This window comes from Pavona decussata, unplaced genomic scaffold (assembly GCF_977016875.1).
Source record: "Pavona decussata unplaced genomic scaffold, jaPavDecu1.1 SCAFFOLD_395, whole genome shotgun sequence".
Taxonomy (NCBI): domain Eukaryota; kingdom Metazoa; phylum Cnidaria; class Anthozoa; order Scleractinia; family Agariciidae; genus Pavona; species Pavona decussata.
In genome coordinates, this window is record NW_028145766.1 from 223,813 (window position 1) to 249,106 (window position 25,294).

At 38.8% G+C, this 25,294-nt stretch overlaps 1 protein-coding gene across 1 annotated transcript; it reads right to left on the minus strand.

Moving 5' to 3' along the window:
- Nucleotides 1-3,240: 3,240 nt before the first annotated feature.
- On the minus strand, nucleotides 3,241-23,496 carry LOC146451176 (CCR4-NOT transcription complex subunit 3-like). Its single transcript, XM_085099501.1, has 22 exons — nucleotides 23,292-23,496; nucleotides 23,129-23,196; nucleotides 22,937-23,011; nucleotides 22,713-22,802; nucleotides 22,433-22,493; nucleotides 20,267-20,334; nucleotides 17,164-17,190; nucleotides 16,579-16,647; nucleotides 15,543-15,611; nucleotides 14,638-14,682; nucleotides 14,169-14,216; nucleotides 13,297-13,363; nucleotides 12,825-12,985; nucleotides 11,492-11,654; nucleotides 11,348-11,372; nucleotides 10,564-10,862; nucleotides 8,344-8,771; nucleotides 7,594-7,711; nucleotides 6,495-6,693; nucleotides 5,608-5,740; nucleotides 4,496-4,621; nucleotides 3,241-3,663 (listed from the first exon to the last, which is right to left on the minus strand). Exons 1-22 carry the CDS (start codon nucleotides 23,314-23,316, stop codon nucleotides 3,565-3,567), a joined length of 2,463 nt encoding a protein of 820 aa, XP_084955627.1. The 5' UTR covers nucleotides 23,317-23,496; the 3' UTR covers nucleotides 3,241-3,564.
- Nucleotides 23,497-25,294: the final 1,798 nt, after the last annotated feature.

Here is a 25,294-nt window from a genome sequence, read left to right on the forward strand (position 1 = left end):
AATCAAGCAGTATTGCTAGTCTTGTTGATTTCGCTTTGCAAGATCAGCCAGAAGAAAATTTAATGGTCGCTGTTTCAGGGGCACCCAACGACAGTTTTCTCTCAGATCCTTTGAAACGCTATTTTAGGCTATCTGGAGTGCCTTTAAAGTTCTGTAGGTTCATTTCAGGCCACGTTATATTTTATCTGTTCGGTCATTCTAGGGGAACTTGAGTCTTTTCGAAATTACCAGGGCATTTTTGTCCATTTCCCGAAAACCTTAGGTCTTATTTCCTTTCCGAAAATCTTAGCTGACCTTTTTTCCGAAACGACATTTTTATCAATCCGAAAACACTAAGCCTTAAATTTCTCATATCACGAACGTTCGAGGTGAAAATTCCCTTAAGGAAATTGTAGGGGATAAAGGGCCTTCCGAACAGATAATAAATTTACCGAAACGATCCGGTGCCCCTGCTGTTTCTCGGGCATGGTATAATCCCTGGAATCGCATTCTACAATGATCCAGATGTTTTTAATAAAACGTTATGTTTACACTATGCTGGATAGTATTTTATGCCGTTGTGAAAAATACTCCGGCCTGGTGTGAACAGAAGAGGCCCAAAACCGCCGCCATCTTTCTACTAGAATCCAACCCTTACTCCTCGTTGTTGACTTCCGTTTCTGTTACTAAAACCTATCCGATATGTGACGATTCACTTAAAACAGCAAAATACTAAAATACTCTGGCTTAAACAACTCTCGAACAACTTACTTACAGGTCCATTCTTTTACAACAGGAAATTTTGGCACGTCTTTGGTTGCAGTGACTTCCGATGAAATGAGTGTTCTCTTGACCAGTATCGAAAAGGATCGATCGAAACAGTCACAGATATTTGTCGCAAATACCGATACTTTTCAAAATCTGTGCGTGGCACACTTTTACAGCTATTTAAATTAACGTCGGTTACCTACGCGACAAGACGGCAAAGCTTCTTGCCAAACTCAGCTATGGACTCACCCAGAAAATAAATAACAGGGGCAAATGTTGGTGTCATTTTCGCCTGTATTATGCAGAAAATTGCATTAAAAACAAAAACAACAACAACAACAACAACAACAAAAAAACAATATACTGCAGCAAATTGCGTGATCACATCCTTAATTCTCATGACCTGGGGGGTTGAATAAGCATTGATATAGAAATAGCTTTTCAGTGTTTTTGATTGAGAGATTTACTATTCTTTTTCATTTAGGACAATTTGCGTACCTTATTCCCTCAGAAGCTTAGGCTAATTTCAAATTCTAAACAAATTAAGTTTACTTTCATAACACACGGCAGCTTGTCCTTTGTCTTTACATTCCCTTGTAGACCTTTCGCAAGTTACATCCCTGCCCCGAACATGTGCTAACACAAAGTTGTTTTTGGTATATGCGTCTGTTTCAGTCTAAGCTTCTTGGCATCTGTTTTTTTTTTTCTTTTTTCTTTTTTTCAATGTGTCAAATAGTACTGAATGAACAAATGTTGCGAAACATGCCAAAATTGCGCTCCATGTTGTACCGGTTTACACCTGTCTAGGCCAAGTTTAAATCCTCCAAATTGTTGGACACATCAGTCAAAACAGTCATAGAATCGTACCCACCAAAGGCGTCAGTGGCGCAAATCTGACAGGGGTTGCCCCCCTCCCCTTAGTTTTTATCCAAAAACTGAGGCCCGTAGGGCTGACGCGCCGAGATGTTGAGAAGCGAGTCGTCCCTTTGAGTAACTTGGGAATGAGCGTGGGCTCTTCTCCGAAACAGCGGTGGTAATCGAGCCTACCCTTCGAGAGCAGACCCTCCCTCTTTAATGATGTTTTTTCGTCTGTCTTCAACTGATTTAGTTATTTCCTAGTTTAATAAGATATCTCAGTGCAGTTTGGTCTATTTAACGAGCTATTCAAGTAGAAATTCTCTCGTATGAAATTGAACCCTACTAAGACTCGTCCTCACGGGAATTGTTTTTGTTGATGGGACATAATCCACGTGACCTGTTACCGGCCGGAGTAGGGAGAACCTGATTCACGTTCTTATCACTGAATAATTCTACGTTTGCGTGCATGTGCATCATTTGATATAGCTTATTTCAGGGGCACCCAACGGATCTTTTCGGTAAATTATCTGTTCGGAAGGCTCTTAATCCCCTACAATCTTTTAATGGGATATGGGAAATTTAAGGCCTAGTCTAGTATTTTCGGATTGATAAAAATGTCGTTTCGGGTGCCGGAAAAAGGTCAGCTAAGATTTTCGGAAAGGAAATAAGACCTAAGGTTTTCGGGAAATGGACAAAGATACCCATAAAAGGAAGTTAATCCACTGCCATTGTCTACCAAAAATTAAACGCAAAGTTTGATATGCCCTAGTAATTTCGAAAAGACTCGGGTGCCCTAGAATGACCGAACAGATAAAAATATTAAAGCGCGGCCTAAAATGAACCTACAGAGCTTTAAAGGCACTCCAGATAGCCTAAAATAGCGTTTCAAAGGATCTGAGAGAAAACTGTCGATTGGTGTCCCCTGTTATTTGTAGAACACAAATAACCCTTTCTTGGCGATGATGGGCAACGTAATTTTCGTGTAACTGGGAAAACGGCTGAGATACGCTGAAAATTCTTACGAAGTTCGCTAAAGGGCTAAGATTGCCGCAAAACCAAGGTAGCAAATAACTACTCAGCTTAACTAAAAAACATTGTGGTACCAAAGCCAATCTTAACGAGTTTCCCACTGCTGTGAGTTGGAAATTACAGACACCGTGTCTCGCGCGCGTCATTTTTTGGCCCAATATTCCTCCAACTATTTCTCCAACAAACGGAAGTATCCCATGGAACGATCCCCACCCCCCTCCCCGCCCCCGTTTGTCAGAATTTTAGTGTTTAGGTAATATAGCAATCCGGGTGAAATTGAAAGTTTCCGTTATAACACATTCTGTAATGGCACCAAAACATTAGTTTTCCACTCCTTGGCGGGAAACAAAAACAAGCAAAGTGAGCGAACCTTTTCCTTATAGAGGCTAGCCTGCGAACAGGCTAATAAGAGGCATACGTTTCACACCTGTATGTCCTCTCTCATTGTGTTGGCTCATCTGGCCCCTTAACGTCTTTATTTAGGGTAATTATAACACGGTCGGTGGGTCAGGAGGGAGAAAGAGCGATGGACCTCGCCGCGTCTCAGCGTCAGGCAAAACAGTGTTATTGTATGGCAGCGTTGTTATCAAATCAAGCCGAAGCGCATATGCTTCAATTTTTTAATGAACGGAATTGTTAGAGCTAGCATTCGTATTTACAATTATAAACAAGCCAGTGTTCATAAAACAGACGAGGTCGTGCGGAGCTGTCAAGATCATCAGATCCGCCAATCCCTTCAAGCTAACCCAACATGGACACAACCGGTAAAAAAATTTGCACGAGCCAAGCGTGTCGCATCCTTTCTGTCTGTTATGGTCACGTGCCAGCACACGAGGCTTACGCACATGGTTCGATTCCTCGAGCGGTCGGTGAGGTTTTGTGTCCCGCGATTTAGACCATGCCTGGTTATTGACCGTTCCTAATGTTCCTCTAAGGGAGTTCTTTGTCTTCCAAGTATCTATACTCAAACGTGAAGCCTTCCTTTTTCCGTTGACCCCATTTTTCGTAGTCAAAATAGATATAAGTCCCCTGAAAGAAAATAATGGGGGTTAGTGACTGCACGAACAGCAATGTCTTTACGGTACGAGAGGAGGAGAGGGCGGAAGAAAGAAGAGGGAAGCGAAGGAGATGAAAGGAGAGGAAAGAGTAGAGGCAAAGGGGAGGGGAGGGGAGACTCAAGAGAGGAAGAGAGACGTTGAAAGGAGAGGGAAGGGGATAGGGAGGCGAGAAGAGGAAAGGTTCCAAGTAAAATGTGACCTGTTAACCCCGTGTTTAGGGGTGTGGGGTGGCAAAGGACACCACTTATCAGACGAATCTTCTACACATAATTTATTTACTTTAAGACTTCAGATGATATATTAACATTCTGTAATAAAAACGCCCGCATGTCTAGTTTAACAAGAGCAGGGAAGTTTGAATCTTTTCTCAGTTTCTATCTGTCGGGAAGCAGGGATTGTACAGTGGTGAGAGCACTCGCCTCCCACCAATGTGACCCGGGTTCGATTCCCGGTCTCGGTGCCATATGTGGGTTGAGTTTGTTGTTGGTTCTCGTCCCTGCTCCGAGGGTTTTTCTCTGGAAAGTCCGGTATTCCTCCCTCCTCAAAATCAAGATTTCCAAATTCCAAATCGACCTTGAAACAGTGGAGAGAATAGCCACTCGGTGGATTCCACTAAATTTCCCGTTTATTTTATTTCATTTTATTATTTATTTTATTTTTTTATTCTAATTAAGGGGTCACTCCCCCATCTTTAAAAGACGGGAATGGGAAAGGGGGGGGGGGGGGGGTGAGTCCTGCCTGAGTACAACAGTTTTTACTATTTCCCTTTGAACATTTCCCTCCTTTACAAGCAGTATACTTACTTGCTCATATTCGTCGGTGATAGCCTTGGGTTCCTCATGTCTTTGAAACCACATCATGTACTTGGTGTGGAATCTCCAGGACTGCTTTTTCAAAGCTTTCGCCGCTAAGTACTGTGCTCTTGTCCCCTGAAAACGTTTTTTTGAATTACTCTTAACTCTAAACAACAAGCCAGTTCTAGACAGTTTGTGAGGGGCTACAGAAAGTCGAAACACAAAGACAAATGTTGGAAACTCGATAGCATCATTCGCAAACACCTTGGGGTGATGAGAGGAGGTATATATATTCACGCTCTACTTTTCCTTGGGTGACCATTATCTTAATGCACATCACAGAATTACATTGCACATTACATTGCGTTTACATGACTTTCAATGCTAGTTCCCAATTTCTGTAGCCTCCCAAGCAGTCATTCTTAAGAACAAATGTTAAAAACAAGTTGAACAAAAGGGGTTAATTTCCTCTACACAACAGCCAGACCAGCGTGCCAACAGTCCTCCACTACTACAAGCTGTAGTGCCAAGTGTACCATGAGAATGGGCTGCATTCACACGCAACAGTAATGTTACGGGTACAGAGGTATTTTTCACAGTTTATGACTCTTCCGGAAAAGTAGATCTTATCAAGGGCAATTAAAATACAAAAAAAGATTTGGTGGGAGCGATGTAATTTTGAGAGATAATTAAGGAACAATAATCCTAAAAAACTTTAAAATACACAACAATGTAAAATTTTTTGGTCAAAATTCAAGCTTAATCATCCCTGAAAAATGTGAGGTTACTCCCAATTTTTCGTTTTGGATTTCAACAGCTATAGTTATGTTATGTTAATAGCCCTGGTTAAGATCTTTATTGCATGGTTATAAACCATGCAAAAATTAATACCTTAGTATTAGTAGGCACTGTCCTAAAGAAATAAGAGTTTCACGGTCCATCCCGAGATGCAAAAAACAAAATAATGTGCAGTAGCAAAAGAAGGTACCATCCTTACACTAGAGCAGATGGATTCCACATGGTGATATTCATACAAGTACCATTTATTCTATAAAATCATTTCATTTCATTTCATTTCTTCCATATACAATGTACATGCAGCATAAAGCAATGATACTCACCTCTTGGTAATAGAAAATGAAAAATAGCGTCTCTGTGGACAATCTCTGAAAGAACTCTATTGAATCTACGTGTTGAGGAGGATGTTGGTGATGGTGGGCTGGTGTAGGATACGGATTTCGTGGTAAACAAGGCCTGGTGACAAAAAAAGTATAAACTTTCAGTGGTTGTTCCTTACTACAGATATTCTAATCTCATCATTTTTTTAAGCAGTACTCTTGATATTCTGGTGATCGTTTCACAAAATTCTTGAAAACATTTTGGACTTGAAAAAATAGTTTACATGCAGAATTGTCATTAACAAAAAAACACGACTTTTCAAGAAAACAAATCAAGGTAGGTTGCAAATAAGAAATACCATAAAAATGGGAGTTTTAAGAAATGGACCCCTGGTCACTGGTATTCATACAACACGACAGTGAGAGAGAATGCAAAGTTTAGCCTTTGTCTCCCCAGTGGTGAAAAAACCAAAGGGAAATCTCTCTCATTATCAACATGGCTATTATCCTTGCTGTTCCATTTGATGACCAGGGCCGGGTTGTTCGAAAGCTGATTAACGCTAATCTACGATTAAAAGTTAATCAAGGTTTTCATTTCGCTTGTTAAAAGTGGTTTTAAAGCCCAGTTTAGAGGTAAGGTAAAGAAAAGTCTAAGTCAAAACTGAGGGCCAAAAATCTTTTGAAAGACTCTTTACCGATAAGTAATTAAACTCGAATCAAAGTTCACGTTAATCCAGGATTAGCTTAATTGGGCTTTGAACAACTGGGCCCAGCAGCTGCCCAAAGAAACAAGCTGGCACTAGGAAGCCTTGGACTTGAGAGGGCAGCGGAAATAAAGCCTACAACAAATCATGCTTGAAAAGAAGGATCAATACCACATATCAACACACCTGACTTTCTCCGAGTCTGCAGGAAGTGGCAGATGATGGTAAGCTGCCTCTAGCATTGCCAGCTGATAACACCTCTCCTTGTTCAGGGGTACAGGACCCAAGGGTGCCACACCCAAGAGGGGCTGGAGGTGTGCTGTGTTTGTCTCCTGTACTGCCTTGCTCTCATCTGTTGTCTGACTACTGCTTGAATCAAACAGTCCTAAACACAAACAATTAAGATGGAGGTTGAAACATACAGTAAAATGGCTACATCAAGAGCAAGGGAAATCAAAGTGAAAGAATTTGTTGTTTGAGAAATGTTGACCTTTTGCTTTGGCAGTTTCTACCAGAAGTTGGCAAGTTCCAATCATTTAAATTTCAAGTTATTTCAATTATGTACAAAAATTATCTCATTGAGCAATATTACAAGTAGGGCAACCTTCACTGTTTCCATGCAATGCTATGACTGACTTAAATAGAAGGCCTTACTTAATGCTGTAATGTAAAGAAATATTCACAGCTTTATACCGTCAATAAACTAGGGAAACTAGTTAAACTATGCGAACTCTGAAATCTCCCTGGCGATGTTCAAAACTGGAATGTAAATTTCAAAACTCAGTTCACATTTCAAAAACACTAGTCAAGCATGATGTACATGTAGATTGACTGTAAGACCTTTGTTGGGTGCTGCTTCTCAATTGACCTGAATGAGGCAGCTGAATGAGCTCATGAAGAGTTCTTTGAATTATTTTTCTGTTGCACCCAGCCCTCTCAAAATGTTTTGTAGTACAGTGTAGTAGGTAACATATATGTAACAGTCCAAGTAGTACACAGAAAGACTTAAGCCCAAAGGGGCCTTGAGGTAATTTGCTAGAACTGAGTGGCAAATCATTGTCTGTACAGCTGTAAGCAGCAAAATTGCTGGCTGCCAATATTATGTTAAGAGGGCTGCAAACTTGTACAGGTCTCTAGAATGTCTTTTGAAGTGGATGCCCACCATAAGGCAATAAATCTTGTGATCTCAAGGAAGCAAGACATCTTGCACACAAGCTTACCAAAGATTTTATGGTTAGCTGTAGCACAACCACCATATTATCTGGATGGATGATTAACTACTTACCTCTGCTTTCTGCACTGTAGTCTGTTGGTGCAGGGACAGGATTGCTCAACCCTGCTGTAGCTACTGCCTGTGCTGCTATTGACTTTAGAGACGAGAACGAATTTGATGTTGAAGGTGGCTGCAAAAGCAGAAAAATTGCATAAAAGGGTGAAAAAAGTTCCTTTCTCTGTACAATGTTGGTGTACAAAATTTATGCAAGTAAAGTTCTCAGCAGAATCCAGAACTCCAATCATGGGTGTTACCAGAGAAGTTACAGGTGACAAAGTTCTTTATTAGATCAATAACAAATCAAAACAAACAAACAAACAAAAAAAAAAAACATGACTTTTGGCCCAGCATGGTGAATTAATTAGAACAGCTCAGCAGAAATTTGTTTAGGTTAGACTGGCTTTAAATAACTTCAAAGGCAGACTCCATAATTATTCAGAGTAATAAGTGTCAGCGCCAGGGTCCCAGCTTCCAAGAAAAACCCTGTGACAGGATGTAAGGCAAATTTCAGTCCGGTCTGTTTCTGTTTTCTTAACCGCTGTAGTTGCCATAAGAATCAATAGTCACAATGAGTTGCTGTCTCTGCCTAGGTGTTTTTATAGGTTGTTTTTATAATAATATTATCTGTAATAACACTAAAGACCATAAAATAGAACAAGTCTAACATCTGTTTGTATTACATGCCTATCTTGCTGCAAGAGAAAAAAAAAGGGAGGGAACAAATCAGAACAAGTTGCCTTCTACAAGAACTAAAACAGATACCTGGCTTGGTACAGGGTTTGACATGAGATGAGAGCCACTCAAAATTGATGTTGGTTGGTTGGACGATGATACCAAAGATTCACCCATTGACATAGTGGGGTTGGATAGCACTGAACCAGAATTTGACACCAGAGGGGTTGTCATTGACAAACTAAACCCACTAAGATCTGACCCTTGAGCAGAGGAAGGCACAGAACTTGGAGGAAGGGAGGATGTCAGACTTGTTGAAGCAGCCTGCACTTGTGTCTGTGCTACTGAAGGTGTTGAGGGTTTGATCCCTAAAACAGAACTAAGAACAGGTGATGGTTGCGGCAAGGTGTTAGCCTGTGATGGTGTTGTTGCCGTTGATATCGTTGGAGGTGTTGTGATAGACATAGATGCAATGGATGACACAAAGTCAGAGATGCTTGACGAGATGGTTTCTGTTTCTGCAAAAAAAAAAAAAACATTTTATTAAAACACAATCCTTCATTTTCAGATCTTCCAGTTTGCCGCTATACATAATGTATAATAAATTACTGTATATTTAACTCTTATGGTTGTAAAAAAGATGCCAATTTTTGTTTTATGAAGAGTAAAAAACCAAACTGTATCAAATTGTGTTAAGCAGCTTGTTTTAATCAATGAAGAAATCTCAGGCTATAAAGGGATGTGAAACCCATGAAACTGTGATACCCATGCAATATATACTCTTACCAACTGAGCTTCACGTATCAAGCCAACCACAAACCAGCGTCTTTGTGAGTTTGCAGCCTAATTTCTTTGAAAGTCATTATTGAGCCACCTCTCAGTTCACAGGATTTTCCATTTAACTTTAACCCATTGCAGCCCACGTGTTTTTGACATTTTCACAAATTAGCATATTGTTAATAATTAACCCAATGTGCAGTAAAAATTGACAACTCACTGGGTCAAAGAACCAGCACTCCTTTGGTCTAGAATAGCTAGAATTTCTAATTGTCGAATAAAATACCCTACCTGCGAATTAAAGATTACCCAAAAAACAAAGCTGAAGGTAAAAATTTCGAAAATTTGATGAAATTTTTGATCCTCGCGTCACATGGCAGTAATTTGATCCGCTCTCGAGGAGACGTGTTTGTTTACGCAAGATTAGGCAGTTATCACGTTTCATCAATGAAAATAGAAAGAAAAACAGGCAATAAAGCTTTCCTAATTAAAACATTTATTCAAATAAGTCTTTGTATAGGTCTTAGAAGAAAATGCGTATAATTTTTGCCGCGAGGCGACCGTCTCGCAAGTGATTTGAAGCAATTGCGAGTCAATTTTGAAGCGAATTTATCGACCCGTGCGGAGCACGTTTTTCAAAACTTTTGCGAAAACTGTTCGGAATACGAAGAATCGATCAATTAGAATAGTATTTCAGTACAAATCCACAATCAAACCTGTAATTCTTTGTGAGTTGTATTGCGAGAAACGCTCTAACATCACCAAGAAAGTCCATGGCGAAAATAATGATTTGAGATGTCCGCCAGCTCGTCGCCTCTGTAAAACTACAAATTTTCCTCGAAGCATAATTTCTTCGTCGTTAATGCTTGGATTTCCGCTGTTGAAACTGTCGAGTATTCCTTAGAAGTTCCTCTTTCGATTTACCGTTTCGAAAAGGTGTGTTTTCCTTCGGAAAATGCGAAATTGGCGTCTTGAATATTTAAGCGTAAAGCGCGTGGCCCGCCATTATCGATGAAATCGGATATTTTCGGAAGACAAAAACCTTTTTGTGTCTAGACCCCCCTAAGACCTAAAAATATATGCGCAGACGATAGATTCTGATTGGTCAGTCTTTTCTAAAGACAATTAGAACAATAGAGGACAAAATTATCCCTTCTAGGGGAGGCAGGAACCTAGCGCGACCGTGCGAATTTTATCGGCCGGTTTTGGGCGCCTCGGCCGTTAATGGGTTAAGTGAATGATACACGGTTCAACATCGTTCAATTTTTGTTGATCAACAAATGGTAAATATTGTTGCAACTTGTTGACTTGGTGCGGCAACTTGTTGCACGGAATAGAGCCAAGCTCTATTTTAGTTCAGCAACGTTCAACAACTTTCAACATGTTGAATGGCGTATTTCCACATTCAACATCACATAATACACTGTTCAATATTTGTTGAACAGCAGCTGCAACATTTGTTGCTCAACAAATGTTGAATCGTGTATCATTGGCTTTAAACCTACTGAAAACCCTAATAATGTAGCCACTGACCTGGAAGGTGATTGCTCTGTACAGGCTGATCGATACCATTTCCAGTGATTAAACCAGGCCGCAACATACTGCTTGACAAAGTTGGTGCTGCTGAAGAGACATGGTTGACCATTCTGGATGGTACAGTTGAGGCTGGGGGTGAAACTGGCCCACTGTCCACATGGTTCTGCTGTGCACCAGCAGCCACAGCATACCCAGATACAGGAGGAGGAGGTGTAGTTGGAGGTGGGGTCTTTTGCATGGGCTCCTCACCATTACTCGACTCGTGATTCTCGAAGGCATTAGCATGGATCATTGAACTATAAGAAAAAACGTAGTGCAACATAAAAATCAACCAAATTGAGTAAGGTCTGGTTGTGTTACTTGCAAAATATGGTTTAGTCTCCTATGTAGCAGTTATTACGGTCGTTATGCAATGCTTCTTCCCACTAGTAGCTGCTTCAATCTGAAAGGCATGCACTCAGAACAAAGGGAAAGGCTTGTAGTTCAGATCGAAGCAGCCATTAGCGGGGACAAACCTTCTGTGACAACCATAAAAACTGCTGCGTAATAGACTAAAAAAATTAAGGTTTAGACTTAAAAATTTTGGAAACCTTCTCAGGAGAATAAATGTGGCAAAACAGCTCATCTATGAAAATTGGCGTTTCCAAGATATCCTGCATAGGAACATTCCACAGCAAAAACTGATATGGCATGGTACAGACGTTAAGCTTGACCCCTAGTCACCCTTAATGGCTAACTCAAAGACTGCATAGTGCAAAAGTTTAAAATTAATGATACTCACTTAACTACTTTAGCTGGCGTATTACCTAAAAGACAGTCACAGAAAATCATTAGACAAAACTGAACATAAATAGAAAAAACACTAGCTGTATGACAAATCAAACAACCAAATAATATTACAGTCAAGCAATGGAACTCCACTTACTAGCTTTAATAACAATTGGACTTGATATGCTTGCTGATGATGTCTGAGTGAGTGATGGCTGGCCAATACTGTTGGTTTTGAGAGGTGACGTCCGTGGAGGTGAAGAGCTTGGTAGGCTGTTTCCTGGTGTGGATCCATTCTTAGAGTTTTTCCTGGGCGAGTTCTGTTATAAAACAAACAGAGTGATTATGACACTGCTTCAGTGATCCAAATGCCTTTACAACATTCCCTGAGAGCCTCATAAGCACAACTTACTGATGGAAAGAATTTGGAAGAGGACTCGCAGAACTACAATGCAACTGGTTTCTTGACTTTCTATAATGCATCACAACTAAAATTAATGCAAACTGAAATAAGGCACTCAACCACCAGACAGTGTGAAATGTCATCAGATACACGTATACAGCCAACTACCTCTACAGTGGCCCCAAGGCTCTCCAAAAATTGTGAATAGTACAGTACCATGCAAAAGTAAGTTGACAGTCCCTCGAAACTACAACTTCACGACTGGATCCTCGATAGCTTAGAGTATCGAGGCTTGAGTCGATAACATGACTCTGCACAGACAGCCAAATGTGTTTGCATTTTGTTGGAGCGATGTGTGACGTTTATGCTCAAGCTGGAAAGAGTTCGCTCTTTAAGCATTTTCTTGGTTCCTTGCCAATTACAACCGAAAGAGTTGTACATTTTTAATTAAAGAAATGTTGTTTTCAAAGTTTCAATTTGAAAGATTCAAGTACAATCAAGTGTAATCATGCGAGCATACTGCTTGCGTAGCGAAGATATTTCAGAAGCGATTGTTACATTCCCCGAAAAAGCCGCAATATTGTAGTTTAGTTCACTTCATTGAGTTTGAAGTTTGATAAAAAAAGAATTAGTGTAGCATATTAAAGATTTAAGCATGTTTTCATTTCACAACAACAACGAACGGATGTGCTAAATAATACACAGAAGGAAGAAACATGCCAAAACAAATTTATTGAACGCTCACTTCTGCTGATTTGGTTTTAGCTTAACTTTCGACCAAACTGAGAAGAGACTAGGTGCAAGAGCCATGTGAAAATCACTTTTTTCTCTTTTATTGTTTGAGGTTTGAGAAATTAATCATTTCCTCGAAATCTGTCATTGACATCCTCCAAAAATTCTTTGACTATCTTGATACTCGAAACCCAAAACTCAAGCCTCGATATTCGATAACTTCGAGGCTTGAGGATTGAGTTTCGAGTCGAGACTGTTAACTTAATTTTGCACGGTACTGAACTTCACTCAGTCAGATTACCAATACTTAAATCCTGTAATATGACGTAAGATAATAGCTATCTTGAACTATTACCAGTGTTATTTTGGTCCCCACTCCACCAGGTGTTCCTGGTGTGGTTGGTGTTCCGGGTGTCCCGGGGGAGTTAGGAGGTATCGAAGAGCTTGGCGACAACGGAACATGATTGAGAATAACATCCATATCGTCGTCTGTGGGTGATGTTGCCAAGTTATTTACTGCAAAGGAAAGCACAGGTGAAATGAATGTAAGAAACAAGTCAATGAATGCTACAATGTAGACAAAAGGGGTGGAGGGAGGGTGTTTTTCACTCACTCATTTTACTCGATACTCTCATACATTGAAAATTCAAGTAACAGCTGGATTTACACTGTTAGCAAAAGTTAAATATATCACATTCATTTTATTCATGGGTTGCAATACATGAATTCTGATCCATTACATTTGTCTTTTTGTCTATTCTAAGGTCTGTTAGCTTGTTTAACACAACAGGTTTTTAAGTCCAAGAGCAATTGTCAAAACAACTTACAAGATGCTATGTCTGCTTCAAGGTCAAAGTCATCATACATGTACTCATTTTCTTGAAAGTCGGGTTCCTGAAAAAAGCAGATTGCAACATGTTCATTTCAGCTATTACATTTATTTTCCAACATCCATTAAGTGGCAGTTGCAGAGTGAAAAAACTGTCCAAGAACCTCAGTAGCCATCAACCATGTAAACTATCAGTGGCTATCTGATTGTACATACTGCAGAGCTAAATGTAGAAAAGAAAAAGCTACCCCTGCATAGCCCACAACAACAAAATGCACTATATTGCTCATACTGTTCAGTGCAAATAATTCTATCTCGCTCTTGAGGAAAACAGAAAACCCCTATCAGTTTTACACGGATGTAGCTAAGAAGAGCTCAGCAGGCTCATTAATAAACCCAGCCAGCTCCTTTGGACTGTACACCTTAAAAATAAGCCTCAAGTATTTGAGTTCTGTTGAAATTTCAGCTGATGATAAGATCTCTCTCAGATGGTGCAATTTATTTTGCTGATAGCCGGCTCTTAGCGACATCCATGGTTTTAATTCCATTTATCACATAAATTGCACTGCAACTACAAGTAAATCTCTGGAGGATCAAACAACCACAACAAAATTAACAATTATTGTTGTGATTCACAGTTACATTTTAAATCTGATTGATTCATCATTGAAATGCACAGACTCTCCTGGAATCAATCGTAACAACAGTCATGTTTTACTGAATTATGTTAAGTGCAGGAGGAAAATTAACCAAACACTTTGCCTTCTGAAGTACAGATTGTATTTAAGATCACTCAAATGAAGGACGCTTCTCTTTTCTACAGAATAGCTTGGAACAAAACCTTGGATCATCTCAAAACAATCTAAATACCTTGTAGCATTCTATGTAATAATCCATATCCTCTTGTAATTTCTTTATCTGCAAAGGCATATACAAAGGAAATCCTCAGCAAGACACAACTTAATTTGTATCTGATAACGATTTAAAACTGTCCCAAGTTCCGCTTGTGCATATGATTCCACTCACTTTGCTTTCACTAGCAGAAGTGGAATTGGAAATGAAAGACAACCATGCGATTCGTCTCATTCAGATTCCACCAAGCTTATAATTCTGCTTAATTTGACATCAGAGTCCAACTCAACTCAGCTTCTGATTAAGACACTAGTACAGACTGTATCAACCAGCCCTATTAAATGCCACAGATACATGTCATCCACACAGAAGAGTACATGTACATGAATGTGCTATAGAAAGCAATTACATTCAAAACAGAAATGCAAGTCACTGATACAGTATCAAAACATTGAGGAATATTCATGAATACAGCAATAGAACTTACATCATCAGGTTGTATTGTACCATTGTCCAACATCCTAAGGATCATCTACAATTCAACAGAAACATCCATAATCAAACACTGTACCTAGAGCTGTGCAGTGAAGAAATGGATATTAAGTGAATTCCAGTGGTGAGGCCATTAATTTATTTTTTCTTCATTGTGTGCCTTGATGATCAGGCATTTGATGGTTCCATGATCTTCACAGTTGCGTTACTTTGTTTCAATGATGTGTTCATCAAACTTCAACTGCGACTTCTGGCAATAAAAGACTTACAGCAGTGATGACACCAGCTGCAAGTTTGCTCATAATAATTGACAGCAAAGTAAAAAGGTTCATTTACCTAACAAACCACTTTGATTTTCATTTGATAACAAAGATAACATTTAATTGGCTGTAAACAGTCAACATTCAAAACCTTACTGAATAAAAGCACTGAAATGCTGGTTGTACATGTACATGTATAAAGGCATAATTTTATGCTGAATTTTAGGCTGAGTTTTGGTTAATGTCTGACTTGCTAAAAATCAATTTCCTCACGAAACCAAAACTTTATGTGCAAAACATTGCATGACATCATTTTAGAAAAATTCTACAAATACAAGAAAATTTCTCTCCCCATTATCTGCAGCATTGATAGCATTGATGGTATCCTTTCTGAATGAAGACAAAGTGGAAAAAAAAAAGATGCATTGACCAGTAAGGAAGGAAAGTCTGCTCAGTCTAAGAACATTTCACCAAATCTATCAGCAAAGGTAAACCCTGCAACAAACGTCCAGGCTACATTTCTCAATTTAATTTATAGGCCATCATGTCAAAAATACAGTGTAAGGAATACAACCTTTCAGTATTAAGTCTTTACAACAGTGTATTACTAACAGATCGCAAAAGAAAATTTGTCACTTACCTCCCATTGCTGGTTGTGGTGGCGATGTTTACCTGCCCAGTCTTGTAATTCATCCACTTTATCTTGTTTCTAGGTAAGCAACCAAAGAATGGGAGCAATTTTCGACTGAGTAAAAATAATGCTGTCATAAAACTAATCACAACAGATGCAAACAACACAATAAACCAAACATCTAAGCAAAATAATGCAGCATGTGAATGGCATCAAGTAAGAGCAAGTCACAATCAGTTTTCTATTTGGTTGAATTAAAGTTATTTGGTTGTGTAATTTCATTGATCAACTATCAACAGTGGTCATGTGCTAAAATTGGGCCTGATACAATCTCTCACAAGGTATCATGTCTGTGGCCAAAATTTGACTATGACACTGATTGGCTGTTAGAATTTGGCAGCAAATTTGATTGGCTGTTGGAATTTGGCAGCAAATCTGATTGGCTGTTGGAATCACCAGAAGCAGATGCACGCTCATGAAGCTCTTTGACTTCATGATTGAACCGTGATTAACAAAGAGCTTGTCATATTTCTCTTTTTAGCAAGTTTTGTCGATTGTGGTCACAATTATGTGCTTTGCTTTGCTTATTTACCATTGAAAAATCAAAGATTCTTAAAAAAAAAGTTAAATATAAACACCAAAAAGAAAACTCAAAAAAGCTGACCATATCTATATGTAGTCTGGATTTGCTTAGAAAGTCATGGAATGGTCTCTCAAGAGAGAACTAATGAACAAGAAAAGGATAATTTAACCAAAACAAACTGGCATCAATTGTCCCCAACGGCCAGTATTGAATCATGGGAGTATCATGTAATGGAATTTATTTTGATTGGCTGACTTGATAACCACGGATCAATTAAAAAAGTAAGCAGTACACTGTAGATGCTTGGTAAATAAAAATATTAATTGTATCGAGCTCTACTTTTCATTTCATGTTATTAAACCATGACATAAATATCAGGAAAAGAACATTTCCAAACCTTTGTATGCTATCTTTTTGTACTAATAAATTAATAGTTCAAATCAAATCAATCTAACAACTTACATCTCTATCGAGTTTCTTCTTCCGAGACCCTGCGTAGACTTGTTCAATTTCTGACTCAATCTGGTCCACCTTGGAAAAATACAACATACAATGTGGCAAATGTATTTAAGCATGCCTTACAAGAAAATTTGGAGAGTAACTAAACTTTACATTTGCAAGCAATTACATTTTCAAGACTGTTATGAATTGATGGCCCCAAGTGAGATCTTGGAGGCAGATAATTTACGCTTATCATAAGATGTACCCTGAAGAATCCCCATGTACCCGAGAAGAATCTCTTCTTTATTGTGAAATCAGTCTCACAGCACCAGGAGGAAAACATAAAACAATTTCTCAGAGGAAGAATTTAAACTATAATCAGTTTTTAGCTACATGTACATTGTATTTCTCCAAAATACATGTACACACGAACAATGCAAACACAGAAACTCTTGGGCTTACAGTAGTGGTTAAAACCAGGCTTAATGTCTGAGACAGGAGTTTTTAAAACTCTTGGGCTTACATCAGTGGTTATAAAACCAGATACTCAACACATACAACAAGAACTGGTAATTGCTACTAAAATAAAAAATACTTCAAGCAAACCTCTATTTGTAATCTGTCCAAAACATCCTGCAATGAGGAAAAGATGGAAAATTTGATTATTGCCTATAATGACTAAGTGTTTTTAATAAACATAAACTTTGATGTTTACATTTTCACAGACATAAGTTTTTCTTAAAATAAAAAATTTTGGCCAGATCAGTATTTGGGCATGCATGAACTTTAGAGCAAGGGACTTGTTTGCACAAACTAATTCAATGAAATTTACAACCTTGGTTAAAACCAAGGTTCAGCCTAGACACTGTCCTTAAGCTTGCATCCTTAGTCAGGGTCCGACAAATATTTTTGACAAAACTTGTCCCTGGGCAAGTGGGAGGCAAAAAGCATTTGCCCGGCATGAGGACCTGGTTGTCCAATATATAGCAGGATGGAAGAAAGTCTAGCAAAATCAATTCCTGTAATTTGCAAAGTAAAAAAGTGAATAAAGTACAATATTCTAATGCATTTGTACCAAAAGCAAAATTGCAGGTAACTGCAACACCTTTCTTTATTAATTTTGCAACAACGTGTTGACTCTATGGCTTAAATAAAACATTATTCTTTACGTCTCATTCGTAGAATATATAGACAATAAATCTGCCACGTTCGGCATCCACCATAAGCCAAGGAAATTCCTGAAGCCATCTCGTTTGGAATACCCTTTTGTGTCTTTTGGAATCATACTCCTTGTTGTCATATTTTGTCTTCCATTTTGCATTTTTTTCGGCACTTGTGTTACCGGTAACAGGCTTTGGTCATTGCGTGACAAACTTATCCATAATCGCATGATAATGGCAGAAGACCACGTTGTTAGGGGAATAGCGCCCAGCCTTTTGGCCTCTACCAGGAAAAACGGGGTCTGAAAGTTACGAAGCACGTAAAAATGGCGATCAAAACCGATACAGGGAAAAACTGGGTCTGAAAGTTACGAAGCACCTAAAAATGGCGATGGAAACCAATAAAAATACAGAAAGAAACTTGCCGACATGTCGACGAAAAGGTCTGTATTGTACCCCAAAATCATTATTGCCTCAAGTTTTATTGCAAAAGGTAAACATTACATAGGTTTCAGCATTTTACAGAAAATAACTGGTCAGTAAATCACCACGGCCCAGCGGGCTTCTTCTAGAAACAGAACACTTGCCCGGTAAAATTTTCAGCTTGTCCCCGGTGTCCGGCAGGGCTCGAGACTAACGGTAGCCAACTAGCCACAGGCTAGTTGAAATGCAGTTTTGGCTAGTGAGTTTTGGGCTTTCACCAGCCAAAATGGCTAGTGAAGAGGCATTTTTATAGTGGAAAGAAACCGCAAAGTGGAAGCAAAAAAAGCGAGGAAGACAGCTGTGGCTGTTGCCAGGTGGCTTGATTCCACAGAGAGAGCAAGACGGCCAAACTATAAGGATTAACTCTAAATTGTACTGAAATATTATGCACGGTAGTAACTCTGCCTGGAGAAATAAGTGATGTTGTTGTTTTTCTTTCTAGTGAGTTTTTGGAAATGTTTTCTTTCAAAAGTGTTGTGTTTACATTCCCTTAGGAAGAATTTTAAAGTAAAGTGGAGTTAAAACAGTTTTAAACAAAATTTCAATTCATAATTATGCCCAATACAGCTACGTTAAACTTGTACTTGTACCATATTGTCTTTCTAAGAAACAAATTTATACAGTCAAGAACAGAGCCCAAGTTCTTATGAGGAAAAACGTGAAGATTTATTATTTGTTTTACGGTAGAATATTTTAACAAGTTTAATCAAATGTGATGACGTTATAATTTATTACACATCATATTCTCTGGCTTAACAGGATGACAATAAAATACCTGATGAAGTCATGTCTACAAGTTTGCGACATTTTTTCCCTATCAACACTGTATAATTTAAAAGTTAAAATGTCTACCCTTCCGCAACCCCCCCCCCCCCCCCCCTTGTTTGAAAGTTCTGGCTAGTAGAAAATTGGTTTTGGCTAGTGAAATCAAAGTTGTCACTAGCCACTGGGCTAGTGAGAAAAAAAGTTAGTCTTGAGCCCTGGTCCGGGCTCAGTATTTGTCAGACCCTGTTAGTGCACACTTAAAACCCTAGAGAGACACCTTAATTACACCCAAATAGTGACGAGCATCTAACTTCTCCAAGTTCCAAACTTACTACATGATCAAACATGATCAAACATGTTCTGCACATCTCAAGATTCTTGGGTTCTCTATGGGTGGTGCCTACTAATATAAGGATATTTTTACGCAGTTTTAATTAATCTATGCGGAGAAAACAGAACTTAAAAAGTGCTCTTGGTATTTAAAGAGAAAATTGGGGGTAACCATGCATTTTTCAGAGATAATAAAGCTTCAATTTGGAAAAAAAAAACCATACATTCCTTTATACAGTCGGACCTCTATTAAGCGGCAACCCTGGGGACTTTGAAAACTGGCCGCTTAATAGAGGTTGGCCGTTGAATAGAGGTATCAAATACAGCACTTTACTGACAAAAAAATAATTCGGGACTTAGGAAAGTGGCCGCTTAATGGAGGGTGGCCGCTTAATAGGTGGCCGCTTAATAGAGGTCCGACTGTATTTCACAGCTTTTAGAATTACTGTTGCCTATCCATCTCTAAAAAATGCGTGGTTACCCCCAATTTTCTTTTTGGATTCTGATAGCTCTTGCTAAGATCTGCTTTTCCCGCATAGTTACAAACTGCACAAAAATACTTCTGTATTAGTAGGCACCATCCTTAAGATGAACCGTGAACTGTTCCCAATGAGCTCCCTTATGGTGCAACCCAATGAGCACCATAAGAAATATGGAGAGAAAAGCCAAGAGAGTACATGTATGTATTTTGATACTGGGAATTAAAGGCTTATTTTCTGTGATAGCTTGCTTTCAGGAAGGGCTTATTATTGGTTGCATATAGCATATAAACTTGAGTTGTACACTGTAGCACCTTAACACAGCTTTTATTAGATTTGAGTGCCATGGGACAGGTCAAATGCAAAATTGTCTCTGATGACCAGACCTGTACATGACCACTTATTTCAACCACTGAAGAATAAAAATTCTGTATTCTAATTGGTAATGAGTCAAGGTTGTAATACATTTACTTAAAAGAAAATTATACTCACAGTTATCCAAATCCTGGCCTCTTCTCTCTCTTTTGTGGCTGGGTCTATCTTCGCTGCAAGTCCAAGGCCTGTGGAGACATCAAAATTAAGGGATTGAGTACACTCAAGTTTCAGTGAGTACAAAGAAAGAACTCACGACCAAAAGAAGCTCACAAAAGTCCAGTCTCTTTTTCTAGAAACCAGGATAACCCAAGAACTTAGGCAAAATCATGGCAAAAGTTTCACATACAGAGCTAATGAAACAGAATCCCATTATTGTGAGTCAAGAGTTTAATGGCCATGTTTTGCCTGCAAGACTGGTAACAAAAAACACCTTTCTCCTTTCTTTGACTCCTAAAATAACAAGTAACAGCCATTTGAGTGGGAAATTTTCTGAAAAAAAACAAAAAACAAAAAACAAAACGAAAACACGGAGGTCCTCCACTTTTGTCATTCCAGCCAGTTGGAATGGAAATTATCATTCCATTAACGCAAAATTTTCATCTCAATTTTGTTGTCTTCTTGTGTCATCACAATTTTTTGATCTACCAACTGATGATTGTCACTTTGAACTGAAAACGAGGTTCTTCGCCGAGATGGAAAATGTCTTTCCATTCGATGTTGAAAGCTTCCAGATATTTCAAACCAAAAATCTGGTCTAAACAGAAAGTATCCCAGGAAAGAAAGTTTCCACTTCTGTTATCAAACAGTCAGATTACTCCTCTGTCACCACAGAGTTTTGGTTAATGATTTTCAACCAGTTACAAAATTACATAGTACTTTTTTGTCTATTTATAACACTAACTAGTAAAATATAGAATGAAATAATTAAAGGAGCTAGGTCATGTCATGCACATGGATACAGTTTTGCAAGTTCTCCGCCAACACTGTCGAATCAGGGACAGTCCATTCAATCCGGAATCTGTGGGCCACAAGGCCTAAGATTTGCCACACAGCTTACGCATCTATTTGTCTAGGCTATAGTTGGGCTATTTTCAGGGTTCTCATTAGAAGGCGGGACCCGGGTACCAGTACCAGGATAAACAAGAGTCAGTACCTGCCTACTTTCAAACTGAACATAGAGAAATTCACTTTAAGTGTAATTTTCTGCCCAGCTACTCTCTTATAGGTGCCACCCCCCCCCCCCCCCCCCCACTTCAAAACTTAATGAAACCCCTGCTATTTTGCTGATCTGGGAATCATATGGTTTTATTTCTTGACATGTTTGACTCAAGGTGGATTAGTCGAAGAGGACAAGGATGACATTTGACTGATTGATGACAACGCCTCACACTCTAGCGTTTCAGCCTCAGAAAATGTTGGGAATCGAGATGATAATGACAGGATTTCTTCACTTCTAGTTTGTTTCATTACTTCAATTATATATATATGTTTTTTCCAATGCAGGAATTGCAGCAGTTCAAGGCACTTTAAAGTTTTCATATATTCAAGTGCCAACATTCCAAGCCATTGAGTGTAGTATGATCAAAGAATTTGGCTTGCTTGACAACTCTTGTGCCTGCTTCTGCTGATTCATATACAAGAATCAGTCCTGGGAATAAATGCAGAGTTTTGACCTCACTTTCAGAAGGACAGTCATGTACTGACACTCTTGTATCATTGTCGGTTAGAAAATATTACAATAAGTATTTGCATAAAGGCACTGGAATACTCTCACTGTCAACTGGAAATGGGGGCAGCTTTAATATTAATTTTCATGTAATGATCTTCTAAGGAAATGTTCGTCTTCGGTTTTGAAATCGACTTTCTGTTTCTCATGCTATTTTGCTGGTGCAAATATCTGGTGGTACAAAATTCTTTGTTGTCTTTTATCAATAAAAGGAGCCTGGAACCAAGCTGTTTGCATATGTTTATGTCAACGTTCACCAAAAGTAGCACATTCTTTGCTTTGTCTTCATCACCGTCACTGAAGAACCTAAAATGGTCATGATAATTTTCTGCTTAGGTATAAAAGCACTAAAATTGGGTGATGGTATCCAAAACAAACCACAAATTAAAAATTGGCTGCTGCTGTAATCACCCCATGTAGCTTTTGCACATGATCAAGCGCACTGTTTTGTATCAGTGACAAATGATAGAATTTTCACACATTTCCTAGCGCCTAATATGTACACAGGCTCACCACATGACCCTGCCTCTTTAATTTTAATTTACAATGAATTTTACCTTCTTTAGAGTAAGCCTTTGTTTTTGTCTCTCTCTCAACAACTTTGAATCTCTCCATTTGCTAGAAAAGAAACAAACATTTTAAACTGAATTGCAAGAAAATGTCCATTTTCAAGAAGCATTATCATGAAGAACTTCAAAGATAATAAATTCCACACAATGAATTAATTCTCACCAATGTATAGCAATTTAACTACATTAACTATTATTAAAATGGCGTCGATTTATGACCGCTCATGGACGCCATTTTGAAATAACTACAACATTCAGAACATCATACCGTCTCGATGAGCTTTCTGTTATCTTGAAGAGTTCGTTTGTCCTTGATATCGTTCGAGGCCATCCATGTCTTAATCTGGTCTCGCAACCGCTGCGAAAGAGGCGAAAACAGTTTGAAATTACAAACTGGCGGTAAACCGAAAGAGGACGTGATATAGGGTGCACAATTGTATAATATAACAAACGTACGTTAAAACAAAACAATTAGATTAGGTTTAATCAAACCTGGAGTTTCTTGATTTCTTTCTTAAGATCTGCTTCGTACTTCTCCTTCTGATTCGCATTTGTGGCATTGTGAACCTGGAAGAATGGGTAAAAAGTTTAGAATCGTCCAAACTGTGAGTCCAACGTGCTGAGAATAGCATCACAATCATAATTGTTGGAACTTCGCATTTGACTTGTAAAATTGCCAAATACCTTTTGCCAAATATCTTCAAACGTCTCTACTCCTTCTGTTACTTTCTTTAGACAACGGTCAATTTCCCCTGAAAATGTACCAGAGCCATAGGAAATTAATAGGAAGTTCGCGACAAGCTTTGCAGCAAAAAATAGCACATAAAGGCCCATGTATTTCGCCTACCTTGAAGCTTCCGTTTATCCGCCATTACCTCGCTGCGTCGCTTTTTAGAAGCATAATTTCGTAGCTAGAAGAACTGCTAAGACATTCAGCGTTAAAATTCCGCAATAATGGAGAAAAATAGGGGGAAATTAATTGAAGTACAGTAAGAAATATCTTCGCAAATGATGCTTTTCACCTCGCCATAAAAACTACTATGGGATGACTCGTGGAAAAGCGCATGAGCGAAGCATCCAGTTGACATGCGTGGACTTGTGTTTTTCCTGAACTTCGAATATTACAAATTTGAAAACACCACGGCGTTCACGCGCTAAAAAAAGGTCACTTAAATGTAAATGCTTTATTCTTATACCCTTTGTTTAGATTTGGAAGTTTTAACTAAGCAGAAAGCCGAATTTTGTCTGTCGATATATATATTTCGATCTGACAAGGCTTGTCTGATAATCTAGTTCCCAGACTTTCCTCACGTATTTTTTAGCGACGCCTGTCACTTTATATACGTAACCACTCACGAGATGTTTTGAACATCTCGGTGAAGTGTGGTCACGAGATTTGCATCCACACTTTCTCCCATCGCAAGCCCCTCTCCCAGCCTTTAAATGGCACTGAATTGAAGCTAAAAGTAACGCTTTTGTATCGGCCGAACATTTGCGGCTGTCAGGATTTTCGAACATCCCTTAATTGACTGGGTATTTTTTTGTACGAGGAGAGGCCGGGCCTGATTTTTAAGCGGGAAGGAGGAGAAATTATTAGTTACGTTTCTTGTCGTGGTCTGTACCCTTACCCATGTGGTATTGTGGGGGTTCATCCGTTACGCTGTGGGGTAGAAGGGCGGGGGAGGGTGATTCAGGCCGGATTTTTGGAAGGGTGAGAGCTCTGTTTGACACCCGCTTATTACGGACAGTTGTGTCTGTCCCCACGTAAATCTCCGATTTGTTTCCTCTTACATTACTTTGCTCAAAACGGACACTGGTTAATACGGACAACGGACACTTTTCAGCAGGCGTAGTCAATCGATAGAAATCGATATCGGAAATATATCGGTACAATCGATAACAATCACCGATTGATATCGATGGAAATCGATAACAATCGAACTCACAGAAAAACTTATTATCGATTGTTATCCGATTGAGATAATGGCTAACAATCAATAACAATCGCTTATCCCAAGAAATCCCCGGAGGATTTTTAATTTCAAACACATTAGATGGCGTTACTATCTAGTAAACAATACGAGCGATGCTTTCAAATGGTAAAACATTTGATTATTTCCTGCCAGGGGTCCAACCACGTCCAAGCGGAATATTCATCAGGAGATTCTCTTGGTTTGGGGTTTTAAAATATTTTAACTTTTCCATTCATCTCAGCGCTGTCGATTGCATCTTGCATCTCCTTTGTGGCGTTCTCGCGTAGATGAAAGTCCAACTCGATCTTATATATGCACGGACACTGTAGCCTTCTTGTTCTATTAGTATCAGCTTGTTGCTGATTTGCATTGCATATCCACGATTGAATGACTCCATAAAACCAAAGAAAATACATCGTGTCAATCTTTACATGTAGAAATTGACAAAAAAAAAGTTTCAAATAAAAATCGATGATAATCGATAACAATCGATAAACCAAGCCTTATCGACTTCCAACTCACAACTTTTTTCTTTATCGATTCCTATCGAGTGGTATCGGTAATCGATATCAACCGATAGTACACCGGACACTTTTACGTGTCTCTCTGGCGCACGTATTAACGAGGGTTCCACTGTACTTCAAAAAATTTAAATCTTGAACTTATGAACCGTCAGTTTATTTTATTTTATTTTATTTTATTTTATTTTATTTTATTTTATTTTATTTTATTTTATTTTATTTTATTGTAGGCCTGGACATCATATCATTATCATAGGAGAGGGGGGGAGGGGAGGGGGGGAGAGTAAATCGAGATCGTTTCTTCCCTGAGTCAAAACGGTGGACTGAATCTGTAGTGGATGAAAATGAATATACTT

Bases quoted from the DNA above. Each gene is read 5' to 3' on its own strand.
- LOC146451176 (XM_085099501.1), bottom strand. From the start codon at position 23,316: ATGGCGGATAAACGGAAGCTTCAAG. The intron at 20,335-22,432 runs GTAAAATTCATT...ATGTCTCCACAG, and splicing joins AAAGGCTTACTCTAAAGAAG to GCCTTGGACTTGCAGCGAAG. The intron at 4,622-5,607 runs GTGAGTATCATT...AAACGTTTTCAG, and splicing joins TCATTTTCTATTACCAAGAG to GGGACAAGAGCACAGTACTT.